The 14,706-nt window shown below is 35.3% G+C and overlaps 1 protein-coding gene across 2 annotated transcripts in view; it reads left to right on the top strand.

Annotated features, from left to right (window-relative positions):
- The window catches only part of LOC106870618 (golgin subfamily B member 1), a 73,916-nt gene that overhangs the window by 47,155 nt on the left and 12,055 nt on the right, over nucleotides 1-14,706 (top strand). For both annotated transcript variants that reach the window (XM_014916761.2, XM_014916752.2), the window contains exons 14-19: nucleotides 526-689; nucleotides 1,388-2,912; nucleotides 9,473-9,636; nucleotides 10,733-12,869; nucleotides 13,650-13,840; nucleotides 14,063-14,314. In XM_014916761.2, coding sequence (XP_014772247.1) covers nucleotides 526-689; nucleotides 1,388-2,912; nucleotides 9,473-9,636; nucleotides 10,733-12,869; nucleotides 13,650-13,840; nucleotides 14,063-14,314 — 4,433 coding nt within the window. The remainder of the gene's footprint in view (nucleotides 1-525; nucleotides 690-1,387; nucleotides 2,913-9,472; nucleotides 9,637-10,732; nucleotides 12,870-13,649; nucleotides 13,841-14,062; nucleotides 14,315-14,706) is intronic.

Raw genomic sequence — 14,706 nt, 5'->3', positions numbered from 1 at the left:
TGTCAGTGCCTCCTGTCTGGCTCCTGTAAAAAGCACTATCCGAACGTGGTTGATGATAACACTCAGCCCCGTCCCGACTGGCTCCTGCGCCAGTAACACGTAAAAAGCACCATCCGAATGTGGCTGATGCCAGTGCTGCTTGACTGGCTCCTGTGCCGGTGGTATGTAAAAAGCACCCACTACACTCTAGGAGTGGTTGGCATTAAAAAGGGCATCCAGCTGTAGAACCATTGCCAGATCAGACTGGAGCCTGGTGCAGCTTCCTGGCTTGCCAGTCCCCAGTCAAACCATTCAACCCATGCCAGCATGGAAAGTGGACGATAAATGAGGATGATGGTGATGATGATGATGGCTGGGTCTCCAAAAGTAGATTTGCATTCCTCATATGACTGTGGTTTAAAATGTTCTAACTTCATTGTAAACAATGTTTAATTGTAAAAGTTCTTGCAGTGGGCCTTGATGGATAATGGACAGAAGTGTCATGTATATGATGAATGTTAGTTAATAAATAATTTTGATTTTCAGAAAACCCACTATCTGAAGAAAATGTGAGTGTTATAACAGACCATTTAATAACTGAATTGAAGAGTGAATTGGGAAACATCAAGCCAACATGGATTGATCCAGATATTCATAAACAGTTAAAGATTGGTCCTTCAAAACCTACTTCTGAACAAGACATTTTAGAAGTAAGATTCTTTCTGAATATGTTTAATATTAGAAGTATGTATAGTATTTGTGGTCATTAGCCTCAGCTCTGCCTTAATCAAGCAGTCCATTGATTAATCCTTTAGCATTTAAACTGACCATATCTGACCCAAATATTATATCTGTTTTATGTTTAAACCTGCCAGATCTTGTTCCTCACACCTACCCCCACAATGTCAGTTATAAAAATAAATAATCACATCATCAAAATTTTAAAACGATGAGATAATGCATGATTAAATTATAATCAATATGAATAAATAAGCATTACATTTGACAGTAATTTGAAGCTAAGGGTTAAAAGTTTTCCAGTCATGATTATCTTGTCTCTAGTCATATACAGTATATCTAGAACTGCATTATATTCCTTTATTTTGTAATATGGTAGGGTCTAATATGTACATATATTTTCTCAATATCTTAACATTAGTTTTTCAAGTGACTTCAGTTCAACTGGAGGCATTCTAATTTTTTATTACCAAATAGTGAAATCTACAATGCACTTAATAATGGTTTAGTTAAATTCCTGTATTACCATTTTCACAGTAACACTTCATTTCAGTTATTTACAGTTAAACTTTATTCTTTATTCACATTTAGTTCACTATGAAAATAATTCAATGCTACTCTATCTAAATTTTAAGATATATATTTTTATCATTTTTTAATTATATTTTAGTCAAAATCATTGAAGTTGTGGGAAGAATCTCTAAATCTGAAACCCAACAATGATTTAATACTGCAAAAAGATCTTGAATCTATTTGTGTGACAGAATCTAATTGGCAGCAAACTGAAGCAAAATACAAATCAGAACTTCAACAAAACCAAGGAAGAGTTGCTCAAGTAAAATATTCTCTGCAGGACATTCTAGACAAAATTATTCATGCAGTGGAGGCCAGTATTTTGACAGAAAATATGAACTTACCCACTAAGGAAAATAGTGTTGCTAGTTTCTTGCCTCAGAAACTATGTCATTGTGTTGAAGAAACTTCAAATGATTGTGAATGTTTACAGATCCAAGTTAGTTCTCAGTCAGCACATCTTGAAGAAATAAATGAGAACCTGAGTAGTCTGTTAAAAAATTGGTTTAAAGACATTGTCTTGGAATACAAAAAATTGCAAGATACATTAGTGGAGCAAGAAAAAGCACTTGAAAGTTACGCAATAGCAAAACAGTCATTGGAAGAAACCAAAGCTGCCTTAGAAAAACAACTTGATTGCATTACAGTATTAAAATCTCAACTGGAGGAAAATGCAGCAAATAAGAAGGAACTGACAAAGCTGCCTGAGGAACTTGCAAGAGAAAAACAGAACATTTTAGAAAAATTAGAGCTAGAAATTGCAGATTCCAAAGAGCTTGTAACTACTTTTAAACCTAAACTAAATCAAAATGTCATTGAACAAGAAAGTAAATTAAAGGGTGATTTTGAAGAACTAACCAAAGTACATACTTTATCATTGGAGGAAAGGTATTTGGAGACATTTAAAGAAGTGGAACAAATTGGTGTACAACTTGGTGAAAAGGACAAGAGAATCTGTGAATTAACAAAATCTTTATCAGAGAAATCCTCACTTGTTGAGATTTATCTGAATTCAAATAATGAACTGACACAAATTGTTACCAGCATGAAAGAGAACGTTTCTGAGAAAGAAATTGAGACTAATTTACTGAAAAAGGAGTTAGAAGAAAAATCAGGTACCATCAGTGAGAAAGATGCTAAACTTGATGAACTTACTTCTCTTGTTGGAGAGATGCAACAGAAGGTCTCAGAAATCTCTCAGAAACATTTTTCTGAAATGATGACAATGGAAGAAAAATACAAAAATTTTAAAGATCTCCAGGCTAAGCTCAGTCGAAAGGAAGAAGAATTGGCAAAACAGCAAGCTGAATATTATTCAGTTGCTGCTGCTTCTGATAAAGTCTATGGGCAGTATGAGGCATCAGTGAAAACCTATCAAAACCTAGTCTCAAAACTTTGTGACAAAGTGGATAACCAAGATAAACAAATTGTATGTCTTCTGGAACAAATGTCAGATATGAAACTAAAAGCTGAACAAGAATACAATAAAATGAAGAAAGAACTAACTGAAGATAATGAAGAAGTGAAAGTTTCCAAACAAGAATTGATTAAAATCCAAAGAGCCTGTGAAGAAGCAATTGTGAAGAGTAAATCACTGAAAGAGCATCAAAACATGTTGGAAGGTAACCATAATGCTAAAATAATTCTTGAAAGAATCTTTCCAATCTGAAAATTTATATTTTTATTTCATTACAGTTTCTACTATTTAAGGAAAGACAATAGTACAGATAATTATTTTTACTTTATTTCCATACAGTTAGTGTCTCTACATTCTCACACAGTTTACTATATTATCTACTTGGGTATGATTCTTAATCACATTGAATGCATTGGTTCTTGTCCGATCACCAAAGTTAAGCAACATTGAGCCTAGTTAATACTGAGATGGGTAACCACTTGGAAAACCTAGGTGCTGTAAGCCTCTCACACTTTTTAGGCACAAGTGTGGCTGTGTGGTAAGAAGCTTGCTTCCCAATCACATGGTTCTGGGTTTAGTCCCACTGCATGGCACCTTGGACAAGTGTCTTCTACTATAGCCTCGGGCTGACCAAAGCCCTGTGAATGGATTTGGTAGATGGAAACTGGAAGAAGCCCATTGTGTGTATGTGTGTGTGTGTGTGTGTGTGTGTGTCTTTTTTGTACCCCATCACTGCTTGATAACTGGTGTTAGTGTATTTACATTCTGTAACTTAGCTGCTTGGCAAATGAGACCAATAGAATAAGTAGCTGGTTTAAAGAAAGTAAGTACTGGAGTCAATTCATTTGACTAAAAAATTCATCAAGGCAGTGCTCCAGCATGGCTGCATTTTAACGACTGAAACAAGTAAAAAATAAAAGATAGTATTATATAAATATCACATGCTATATTTTCTCCAGTCACTGAATGCCTCAGTCATATTTTTATGGTTAGTTACTATAAAGGAAATACTTTCATAAATGACTCAAGCTAAACACACTTTGCTTATTAGTTTCAGATGTATTATTGCAACCTGCTATATGGTTCAAATTATAGATAATGACATTATTTTTTTAATATTTCAAGAGATGACAATTATTTTCACAGTACTCAGCTGCTTTTTTTTATTTAGAATTATTGTAGCACTGACACAAAATTAAACACAATTTTCTTTTAACTATACTTAGTTGAGGCAACATGAAGAGAACTTACAAGTAACCAGCTCACAGGTCATAAGTTGGCACCAGATTATTTGGGAAAGTTATCAAACAGAGACAGGATTCCTGTCCAGAAGAAGACTTATCTCTCTCTTCTTCATTCCATGAAATTGTATCTAACTACTTGTACTACTACCAGATAATTGGATAGGGCATGGTTTGTTACCTTTTGTTAAGATTTGGTGGGTGCAATATCAGTGAAGCATATACATATAAATATATATTTCTTTATTGCCCGCAGGGGGCTAAACATAGAGGGGACAAACAAAGGGATTAAGTCGATTACATCGACTCCAGTGCATAACTGGTACTTATTTAATTGACCTCGAAAGGATGAAAAGCAAAGTCAACCTCAGCGGAGTTTGAACTCAGAATGTTAAGACACGAAATACCGCTAAGCATTTCGCCTGGCGTGCTAATGATTCTGCCAGCTCGCTGCCTTATACATATACATATAAATATAGACACAAGCATGGCTGTGTGGCTGATAAATTCACTTTGGAAGCACACAGTTAGGGGATCAGTCCCACTGTGTAGACAGTTAGGTGGTGTCCTTTATTATATCCAAGGGTTAACAAACACCTCATGATTGAAATTGGCAGGCAGAAACTGAAGAAACTTATTGAATATGTATATGTGAAGATGATGATCATACATACACACATGCACGCACACACACACACACACACACACACACACACACACACATGCAATTGAAGCAGCTTTAAATTAAAAGAGCTATGTAACATAATTAATATATATACACCATTGACAGGCAAGATGTTTGCAGCCACATACCTAGATGAAATTTCTCACTTCCAGTATAGGAAACTGAATATATCTTGTGCTTTTAACACAGCATATTTTTATCTCATAAAAACCACAGTCTCTTGCCTGTCAATGTTTTAGATACATTAAGTATAACACATAGGTGACTATTTAAATTTAATGCTGCTTTGATTGTGCATACCAGATTTTTATTCAACCCAAGTGACTAATTGCAATATCAGTGAATGTGTTACCTTTTATCTTTTACTTGTTTCAGTCATTTTGACTACAGATATGCTGGGGTACTTCCTTGAAGGGTTTTTTAGTCGAACAAATCAACTCTAGGACTTATTTTTCAAAGCCTAGAACTTATTCTATCAGTCTCTGTTGCTGAACCACTAAGTTACAGGGACATAAACATACTAACACCAGTTGTCAAGCAGTGGTGGGGGACAAACACAGACACAAAGACACACACATAGATATATACACATATATAGAATGGACTAAACACAACAGGGGGAGATGTGGAATGGAGGGTCATTGAAGAAGTCACAGGTGTGTGATGAAAGATTTCCAGACAAGGAACATAAAATAAGAACAATAATAAACAAGTGAGGAATGAATACATAATGCATGTGTTTGTTTGGCAAGAAAAAAATGACCATCCTGAAATATAACAATATTTCACATCAGGAATCTTGCAAAACAAACACACGAACATGAAGGTGCATGACTCAGCAGTTAGAGCATAGAGCTCACAATCAAGAGGTTGTGAGTTTGATTCCTGGACTGAGCTGTGTGTTGTGTTCTTGAGCAAGACACTTTATTTCATGTTGCTCCAGTTCATTCAGCTATAGAAATGAGTGCAATATCACTGGTACCAAGCTGTATTGGGTTTTGTCATTCCCTTGGATTACATCAGTGGCACGGAGAGGGGAGACTGGTAAGCACGGGCGATTGTTGGTCTTCCATTAACAACCTTGCCTGGACTTGTGCCTCGGAGAGGAACGTTTGAGATGCAGTTCCATGGGCATTATATAAAGGGTAAAGGGTAAAGACCCCCTTTGGTCATGACTGGAGGGGGTCTTTACCCTTTACTCTTTATACATATACATATTCGATGGGCTTCTTTCAGTTTCCATCTACTAAATCCACTCAAGGCTTTGGTCAACCCAAGGCTATAGCTGAAGACACTTGCTCAAAATGCCATGCAGTGGGATTGAAGTCCGAACCACATGATTAGGAAGCAAGCTTCTTATCACACAGCTACACAGATGCTTATATTATTCACTGTTTCCTGTATTAGAGGAAACAAATTCTGTCTAGGCATGTGGTTGTGAGTACATGTCATTGACAAAGCCTGGATGTTGAACTGCATCTGGTGTTTTTACTAGCCACTACCTGGGCAATTTTTATGTTGTTTTTGTCGCAGCATGTTTATAAAAGATATTATCCCAAATGAAAACTGCAGTATCTTGCCTGTCAACATTATATATGCATTAAGTATGATATATAGATGGCTATATGTACATAGATAAATACATACATACACATGTGCATACATACATATGTGCATATGTACTAGATGCACACATACATGGATATATGCATATGTACATACATGCATACATATTTACATACATACCTACATGTATAACAAGAGGAAGATTAGAAACATGATGCCACGTTGGCTAGGATAGTGTGTATGTAAGAAGGTTCCAGATATAAGTGTTTACATGGATGTAAAGATAAATATCAGAAGACAATGTTTTTTATGCAAATGAACATCACAATTTATTTCGTGGTCACACATAAAGTGGTAGGTACATCAGAGTTAAGTGTTCAAGGCAACAGGGTGTAGTGAGACATGGGTCAATTTCTTAATAAACATCAAGGTAGTTAGATTCAGTACTTGGCTGTAAATCTAAAATATCCAATGAGTTTTGTAGTGGTTGTGAGGTGAGGTAAAAATCCCATAGGTGTATGAATGTTGTTTTCTGATGTGTTTACATCTCAATGTCTTCTCAGGAACTGATTCTTGCCTTTCAAAACTTGTGCTTCACCAATGGGTCATGTGTATCCTTCCACGGCCAGCAGTGATTGGATGTTTTGGGTGTAGCATGACTATGCTATGCCATCACAACAAAACAGTGCTAACATATCTTGCTATACATGCATACATACATGCATATGTACAAAACCATATACATACATACTTACATATGTACATATGTGCATACATTCATACATGCATACATACATACATGCATATGTGCTTACATATATGCATATGTACTTATGTGCATACATACATGCATAAATACATGCACACACATGCACGCACACACGCACGCGTGCACACGCACGCACACACACACACACATACGCACACACACACACGCGCACGCACAAACACACACACACACAAAAAACCCACATACAAAGTACACTGAAATTCAAATAATTTAACTTGGTTAACTTGAACTAAATGGGATGAAGTTATAAGTTTCATCAACTGTTATAACATTTCAATCATTGAGTGTTCATTTTAGTTGAAAACTTACAAGAAACAACATAGCTCATCGAACCTTACCTATATCTTATATTTGCATGATGTTAATATGGAACAAGAGCAGTCACTGCCATCTTGGATTAAAAATAAATGAAGAAATTAATAAATGGTAGTTGGTCAAAAGAGACATAAGTCACATGCAAGTTAGTGAAATTGTAGCAGTCATCCAGTCTATTCTTTTCACACATCTGTCCATTCTAGCATTCATACTTGTGGCTTCTACATCATTCATTGCATAGAGTATTACTGTGAGCAGCTATTACATACTCCTCTACATGTACAGTTTATGGGTATTAACATTAATGGATAATTGTCATCATTCACCATCATCATCATCATCATCATCATCATTTAACGTCCATTTTCCATGCTAGTATGGATTGGATGGTTTCTCAGGAGCTAGCAAGCCAGGCTTCACTGACTGTTTTAACATGGCTTTTACAACTGGATGCCTTCCTAATGCCAACCTCCTTACATAGTGGATTGAATGCTTTTTATGTGTCTCCAGCTCTGGTAAGGTCTGTTTTGGCATGGTTTTTACACTGGATGCCTTTCCTAATGCCAACCACTTTACAGAGTGACCTGGGTGCTTTTTACATGGCACCAACACTAGCAAATGAATAATAATGGGTTGTGGATAAAATAATGAATGAATTTGTGATCATACTGTATCATACAGCTCTCTTTGCTTGCCTTTTCACACATTCTCCCATTTATATCTTCATCCACTTGAGTACATTTGTCCTTGGGACACACTTGCATTCACGCTCATATTTATTGGCTGTACACTCGCACAGTATAAGATGGTTAGCATACATATTTCCACTATTTACATAGGGCCTCATGGAGGCAAGGGATGAGGTGGTGAAGCACGATCTTTGAATGCTGAGCCTCATGGAGGCATCAAGTGACTGAGACCTTTGGTGATATGCTGTGCTTGAGAAGACTCATCATTCCAAGTGAAGTCATAGTTGTGGCCATTGCCAGTATCATGTAAATGGTACCTGTGAAATCATAGTCGTGACTGTTGCCAATGTCATGTAAATGGCACCCATGCCAGTGGCATGTAAAAAGGATCCATTACACACTTCGAGTGGTTAGCATTAGGAAGGGTATCCAGCCATAAAAACTGTGCCAAATCAGACTGGAACCTGGTGCTGCTCTCTGACAGTTCCAATCAAACCATCTAACCCATGCCAGCATGGAAAGCGGATGTTAAATGATGATAATGATGTAAACATGTATAATAATATATTTTTCCTTGTCTGACATCACTTTGTTAGTCACTTAAGTGTTCATGCTTGTGTTATAACTGAAACCTTGTTTATATTCTTGCTCCGGCTTTTGAAGAGCCTGCGTGTGAGATGTATGGTACCCAAGGAATGCAGGCAGAGTGGGTGTAGTAAAATATGACAAAATAAAATGAATCAATATAAATAAATAATTGAGATGTAATCAACACAACTGCAAGGGATTATTTGGGGTGGCTTTAAAAGGGGTTGTAGTCATAGGGTTGTCACAGAGTTCATGAGCTTATTCAAAGTATTGAATAACTGGCACTCTGTTGGTTATGATGATGCGGGTTCCAGTTAATCCACTCAAGGGATCAGCCTGCTCATGAAATCAACATGCAAGTGACTGAGCACACCACGGACACACGTACCCATAACATAGTTGTCAGGGAGATCCAGCATGACACAGAATGTGAGAAGGCTGGCCCTTTTTTAAAATACAGGTACTACTCATTTTTGCCTACTGGATTGACTGGAGCAGTGTGAAATATAGTGTCTTGCTCAAGGATACAATGCACTGCTGGGAATAAAACTCAAGACTTTACGATTGTGGGCCAAATACCCTAACCACTAAACCACACACCAGTATATGTATAAATGTGAATATAAGTGGATGCTGTAGGTGAATACTTCATCTATAAGATGTCTCTAAAGTGCAATGGCTGCACTTGCCATGAGCAGCTACTCTTGTAATCTGTGGTGATTGCATGATCAGGAATATCAGGAATAGCATATCGTGGCAAAGCCAATGTGTGAATATAGACATTTTAGTATACCCACACACTCAGTTCATGTTAAAGTGGTTGATGACAGGAGTAATGTAGACGATGAATGTCAGTTAATGAACTATTTTGGGTTTTTTTTTAAATTTCAGAAAAACAACCAACTGGATATAGTATAAGTGTTGTAACAGACAATTTAATGACTGAATTGAAGAGAGAATTGGACAACATTAAGACAACATGGATTGCTCCAGATATTCATGAACAGTTAAAAGCTGATTTTTCAAAACTTACATGTGAACAAGACATTTTAGAAGTAAGATTCTTTCTGAATATGCCTGTTGTTGAAAGTGGGTACATTTTATTAATTAGGATTTAACCCTTTAGCATTTAATCCAGTCATATCTGGCCCAAATATTCTACTTGTTTTACGTTAAAACTGACCAGATCTAACCACTCTCATAACTACCCTACAATGTCATTCTAAAAATATACAAACACACCACTGAAATCTTGAAGCTACAAGATAATGTGTAATTAATTCAAAACAATGTGAATAAATAAGCAATACATTTGACAAAGAAATCTGAATGCTAAAGGGTTAAACTTTGTTTAGGTAGTTTTACTCAATCCTATCAAATTAAGGGTTACTGGTAGCATCTGTCATATCTGCTGAGCCTATGTGACAGTTTCAATGTGGTTGCTTGAACTGCTAGATATAGCAACCAAATCTCCCTTAAATCATATGCTGCTATCTTCAAAAAGAGAGACAATTGATAATGTGCTCCAAGATAAACTAAACATTTAAAGGATCATAACTAGAATGCCTTTAATCATAGGTCTGCTCAGTCAAGGTTGATTTGAAGCTATACAATAATAACAACTAGGTGAAGCTACGAAACCATAAATCCTGATCAGTTGGAAAGAAGAGAGAAGCAATAAACCACATTATGGAAGAGTTTGGTTGGTTGGTTGGTTGGTTGGTTGGGGTGTCAATTTGAATTCAAATTATGGTTACAGTTTAACATTTACTCAATTTTAAATAAATGAAAACCAATTTATCTGAAATTGAAGTGGTTTGAAGAGCTATATTAAATATATGATGGAAAATTATGTTAATTCCCCTTAAAAATTTATTCAAATTTCTAAAATTAATCTTGCAGTTGATATGATTCTACTGAAAACAATATAATCATATCTTTTGTTAGCTATTACTGAAGATATAATGGTCTTGATACTGCTTTAACAGTATATTCTAGTCTTGTTATTTTGATTAGTGTTACTTCAATTATTTAAATTCACATCTACACTTCACCTGGAAATATAAACATTTGTTTGTTTATTCAATCATAAATTTGTATAAATTAATTTTATGTATATGTTTTTTTAATAATTTTTCAATTATATCCTAGTCAAAATGGTTGAAGTTACATGATGACTTTCTGAGTTTGAAATCCAGCAATGATTTACTTAAGAATGAGATGGAAAAAATGAAAATTGAATATAATAATGCACAGTACCAAATTCTGGATAAACAGCAAACTATTGAGATAATGAAAAAAGATATTGAAAGAAAATCTCCAGTAAAATCTTCTATACAGAACTTTGCTGAGAAAATTGTTCATGCTACTAAGACTAAAATTTCAGCAGAAAATTCAGAGTTTGAAAGAGTAAAATTGCAACTGGAAGAAAATGCAGCCATTAAGAAGGGACTAGAAAAACAGTTCAAGGAACTTACAGGAGAAAAACAGGATGTTTTAGAAAAATTAGAGCTAGAAACTGCAGATTCCAAAGAGTTTGTAACTGATTTAAAACCTAAACTAGAAACTGTAAATCAAAATACCATTGAACAAGAAAGTAAATTAAAGAGTAATTTTGAAGAACTAACCAAAGTACATACGTTACTATTGAAAGAAAGATATTTGGAGACACTTAAAGAAGTGGAACAAATCGGTGTACAACTTTGTGAAAAGGACAAGAGAATCTGTGAATTAACAAAATCCTTATCAGTGAAATCCTCACTTGTTGAGAAATATCTAAATTCAAATAATGAACTAACACAAGTTGTTACCAGCTTGAAAGAGAATGTTTCTGAGAAAGAAACTGAGACTAATTTACTGAAAAAGGAGTTAGAAGAAAAGTCAGGCACCATCAGTGAGAAAGATGCTAAACTTGATGAACTTACTTCTCTTGTTGGAGAGATGCAACAGAAGGTCTCAGAAATCTCTCAGAAACATGTTTCTGAAATTGAAAAACTGCAAGAAAATCTCAAAGTGGAATATGAAGAGAAAATCTCTTCTATTACAAGTGAATATGTGAATAAAATAACCAGCAATTATATGTGTAAGTCTTTGATGGAAATAAAAGAAAAAGAACATTCAAAGGAATTGGAGACTACTAAAGAAATGTTACATCAAGAATACAACCAGAAGAGTTGCTGCCTTATTGAAGAATATGAAAAGAAATTAAAATCTGTCTCGGAGGACTTTGAGAAAAAATTATCCTCTGACTATGTTGCAGTTGGTGAGATTAATGAACAAAATAAAAAACATATCCAAGAAGTTATACAAATGAAAGAAAAACTTGAAGAATATGAAGGGAAAATAAAATCCCAAGATGAAGAACATAAAGAAGCTTTGCAAAAAGTAATGGTAGAATTTCAGGAAAATATCTCCAAAAATTATATCTCAAAAGAAGTATTTGAAGCTAAGCTAAAAGATGAGACCATAAAGTATACACAACTTGAACAGAAATTTGTTGAAGAAGAGAAATTACAGATAGTGTTGAAAGAACATGATGAAAAATTAGCTCAAGTTACTTTGAATTATGAAGAGAAAATAGCTACTGACTTTGTACCTCGACAAACATTTGAATGTGAACAGGAAAAGCATGTTACAGCTCTTCTAGAACAACAAACTTTCTATAAAAGGAAGTTAGAGTTACTTGATGAAGAGCACAAAATTTTCATTAATAATAAAGTAATTGAATTTGAAGATAATATTGCAACTAATTATGTGATGAGATCTGATTTTGACAATGTCCAAGCTAGGTTAAGTCAGAAGGAAAAAGAGTTCTCTAAACTACAAGCTGAATTTGATTTAGATGTTACTGCTTCTGACAATGTCAATGAACAGTATGAGACATCAGTAAAGACATATGAGAAAAAGGTCACAGAAATATGTAACAAAGTTGAGAGCCAAAACAGACAAATTGAATGTCTTCAAGAACAAATTGCAGAGATGACAGTAAAAGCTGAACAGGAATACACCGAAATGAAGAGAGAGCTGAGCCAAGATCTGAGTGATAAAGATGAAGAAATGAAGACTTCCAGGCAAGAAATGATTAAAATACAAAGTGCCTATGAAGATGAGATTACCAAGTGTAAGTCACTAGAGGAACAGATAAACAGGTTGAAAGGTAACCATAATAATGTGATAACTTCTTTGAAAGAATCATTCCAGTCTGAAATAAAGCATATGAAAGAAACTTTTCAAAAAGAGTTTTACAGAAGAGAAACTATCTACAAGACTGACCTCAAAAAACTAAATGGTAAACTTAATTCATCTTCTCTAAATTCTGTTTTTTGTTACATTGTACCATTCTGCTTTTTACGGAAAGACAACTCTCGCTATTTTTTACATTGATATTAGTGTTGGCTATTTACAATGAACAACATAAATATTTGCTGACTAGGAGAGAGGGAGACTGCTCAGAAATTATAGAAAGCTATTAGTGTGACAATGTGGTCAGCCCAAAAATATACAAAGTCATTTGCACAAATCTTGATCCTTATAATAGTACCTCTTACTTTCCAGACCTTATTTATATGGATTTACTATATCTGTGTGAAGGCACATGGCCTTCACACTTGACCTAATGTTTAGGCTTGATTCCTGAGCTAGGTGGTGCATTGTATCTTCAAGCAAAGTGCTTCATTTCACATTGTTTCAGTCTACTCAGATGAAAACACGTACCACCCTAGTTCTGGCACATTCCCTCTCTCTCTCTTCCTCCCTCTCTCCCTCCCCCTTCTCTCTCTGTCTTCAACTGTTACATCTTCCATGTTACACTGAGTCAATGGATGAGTGTGTCTATGCTTGCTTGTGACTACACAGACACCTAAAGCAACTAGCAAGAGTATGATACATGCTACCAGCCCATACTCACTTCCAAGTGACAGCTGTATTTTTTTGACATTTGTACATTTTGGACTAAGTATTTTATCAAAGTAATGTTTTCCCACTGTGAACAATATGATATAGAATTAAATTTGAATAGTTGCTTTTAACATTTACTCACCAAAAGTGTATTATGCTTTCTTTGTTACAGATTCCCATTTCCAAGAATTGACTTTATCACAAACCAAATGGAAGAAACTTAATGAGACTCAATGTGCTAACATAAGTAACTATGAGAAAATTGTGAGTGAGAAAGAACTTCAGGCTGCAAACATTAAGCAGCAACTGTTGTCTGAAATGGAAGCCAGAGCTGAGCTTGAAAAATATCTTGTTTCAAGCAAGGTACGTTCATTTGGTTCATTATCTCATAAGGAAAGATCCATTTGTTTGTTTTCTTTTTGTGTGCAATGAATGCAAACGGTTTTCAGTGGTTGAAAAGAATGAGATTTGGATGTGCTATGTTAATATGCTAGAAAGGCTTAGTGGAAGTTGAAAAAGCAGCTGTATGTGTGTATGAGTTTATATCATCATCTTCATTATTGCCAATATTGATGTTATCATTAGGAAAACCACGAAGAAGAGATTAAGAAACTAAATAGCATCATAAATGAAGTTAGAGAAGAGTACCAGCAGCTGAAAAAGAAGAATAGTGGCACTGAAGCCTATTTCCAGAGCAGAGAACAGAAGTTAATCATAGATCATACCAAGACTTTGTCCAAAGTTGAAGAAATGAATGCTTCCTTGGCTGATTGCTTACAGATTTCTCAGAAAGAGTTAGAGATATTTAAAAAGAAGCATGAAAATATATTTGCTGAGGTAATTTTCATTTTGAGTTGTAGTTTATGGTTATTATTTTTAATTTTAAAGGAAAGCTTTTATGTCAAATGACATAGGATTGAAAGATAAAGCAGGATGGTCTATTGCGGTACAAATAAATTTTGCAGGCATAAATACAAGCATCAAATTCATCATCATCATCATCATCATCGTTTAACGTCCGCTTTCCATGCTAGCATGGGTTGGACGATTTGACTGAGGACTGGTGAAACCGGATGGCAACACCAGGCTCCAGTCTGATTTGGCAGAGTTTCTACAGCTGGATGCCCTTCCTAACGCCAACCACTCAGAGAGTGTAGTGGGTGCTTTTACGTGTCACCCGCACGAAAACGGCCACGCTCGAAATGGTGTCTTTTATGTGCCACCCGCAC

This window comes from Octopus bimaculoides, chromosome 11 (assembly GCF_001194135.2).
Source record: "Octopus bimaculoides isolate UCB-OBI-ISO-001 chromosome 11, ASM119413v2, whole genome shotgun sequence".
NCBI lineage: Eukaryota > Metazoa > Mollusca > Cephalopoda > Octopoda > Octopodidae > Octopus > Octopus bimaculoides.
This window is presented reverse-complemented; position numbering and strand designations above follow the sequence as displayed.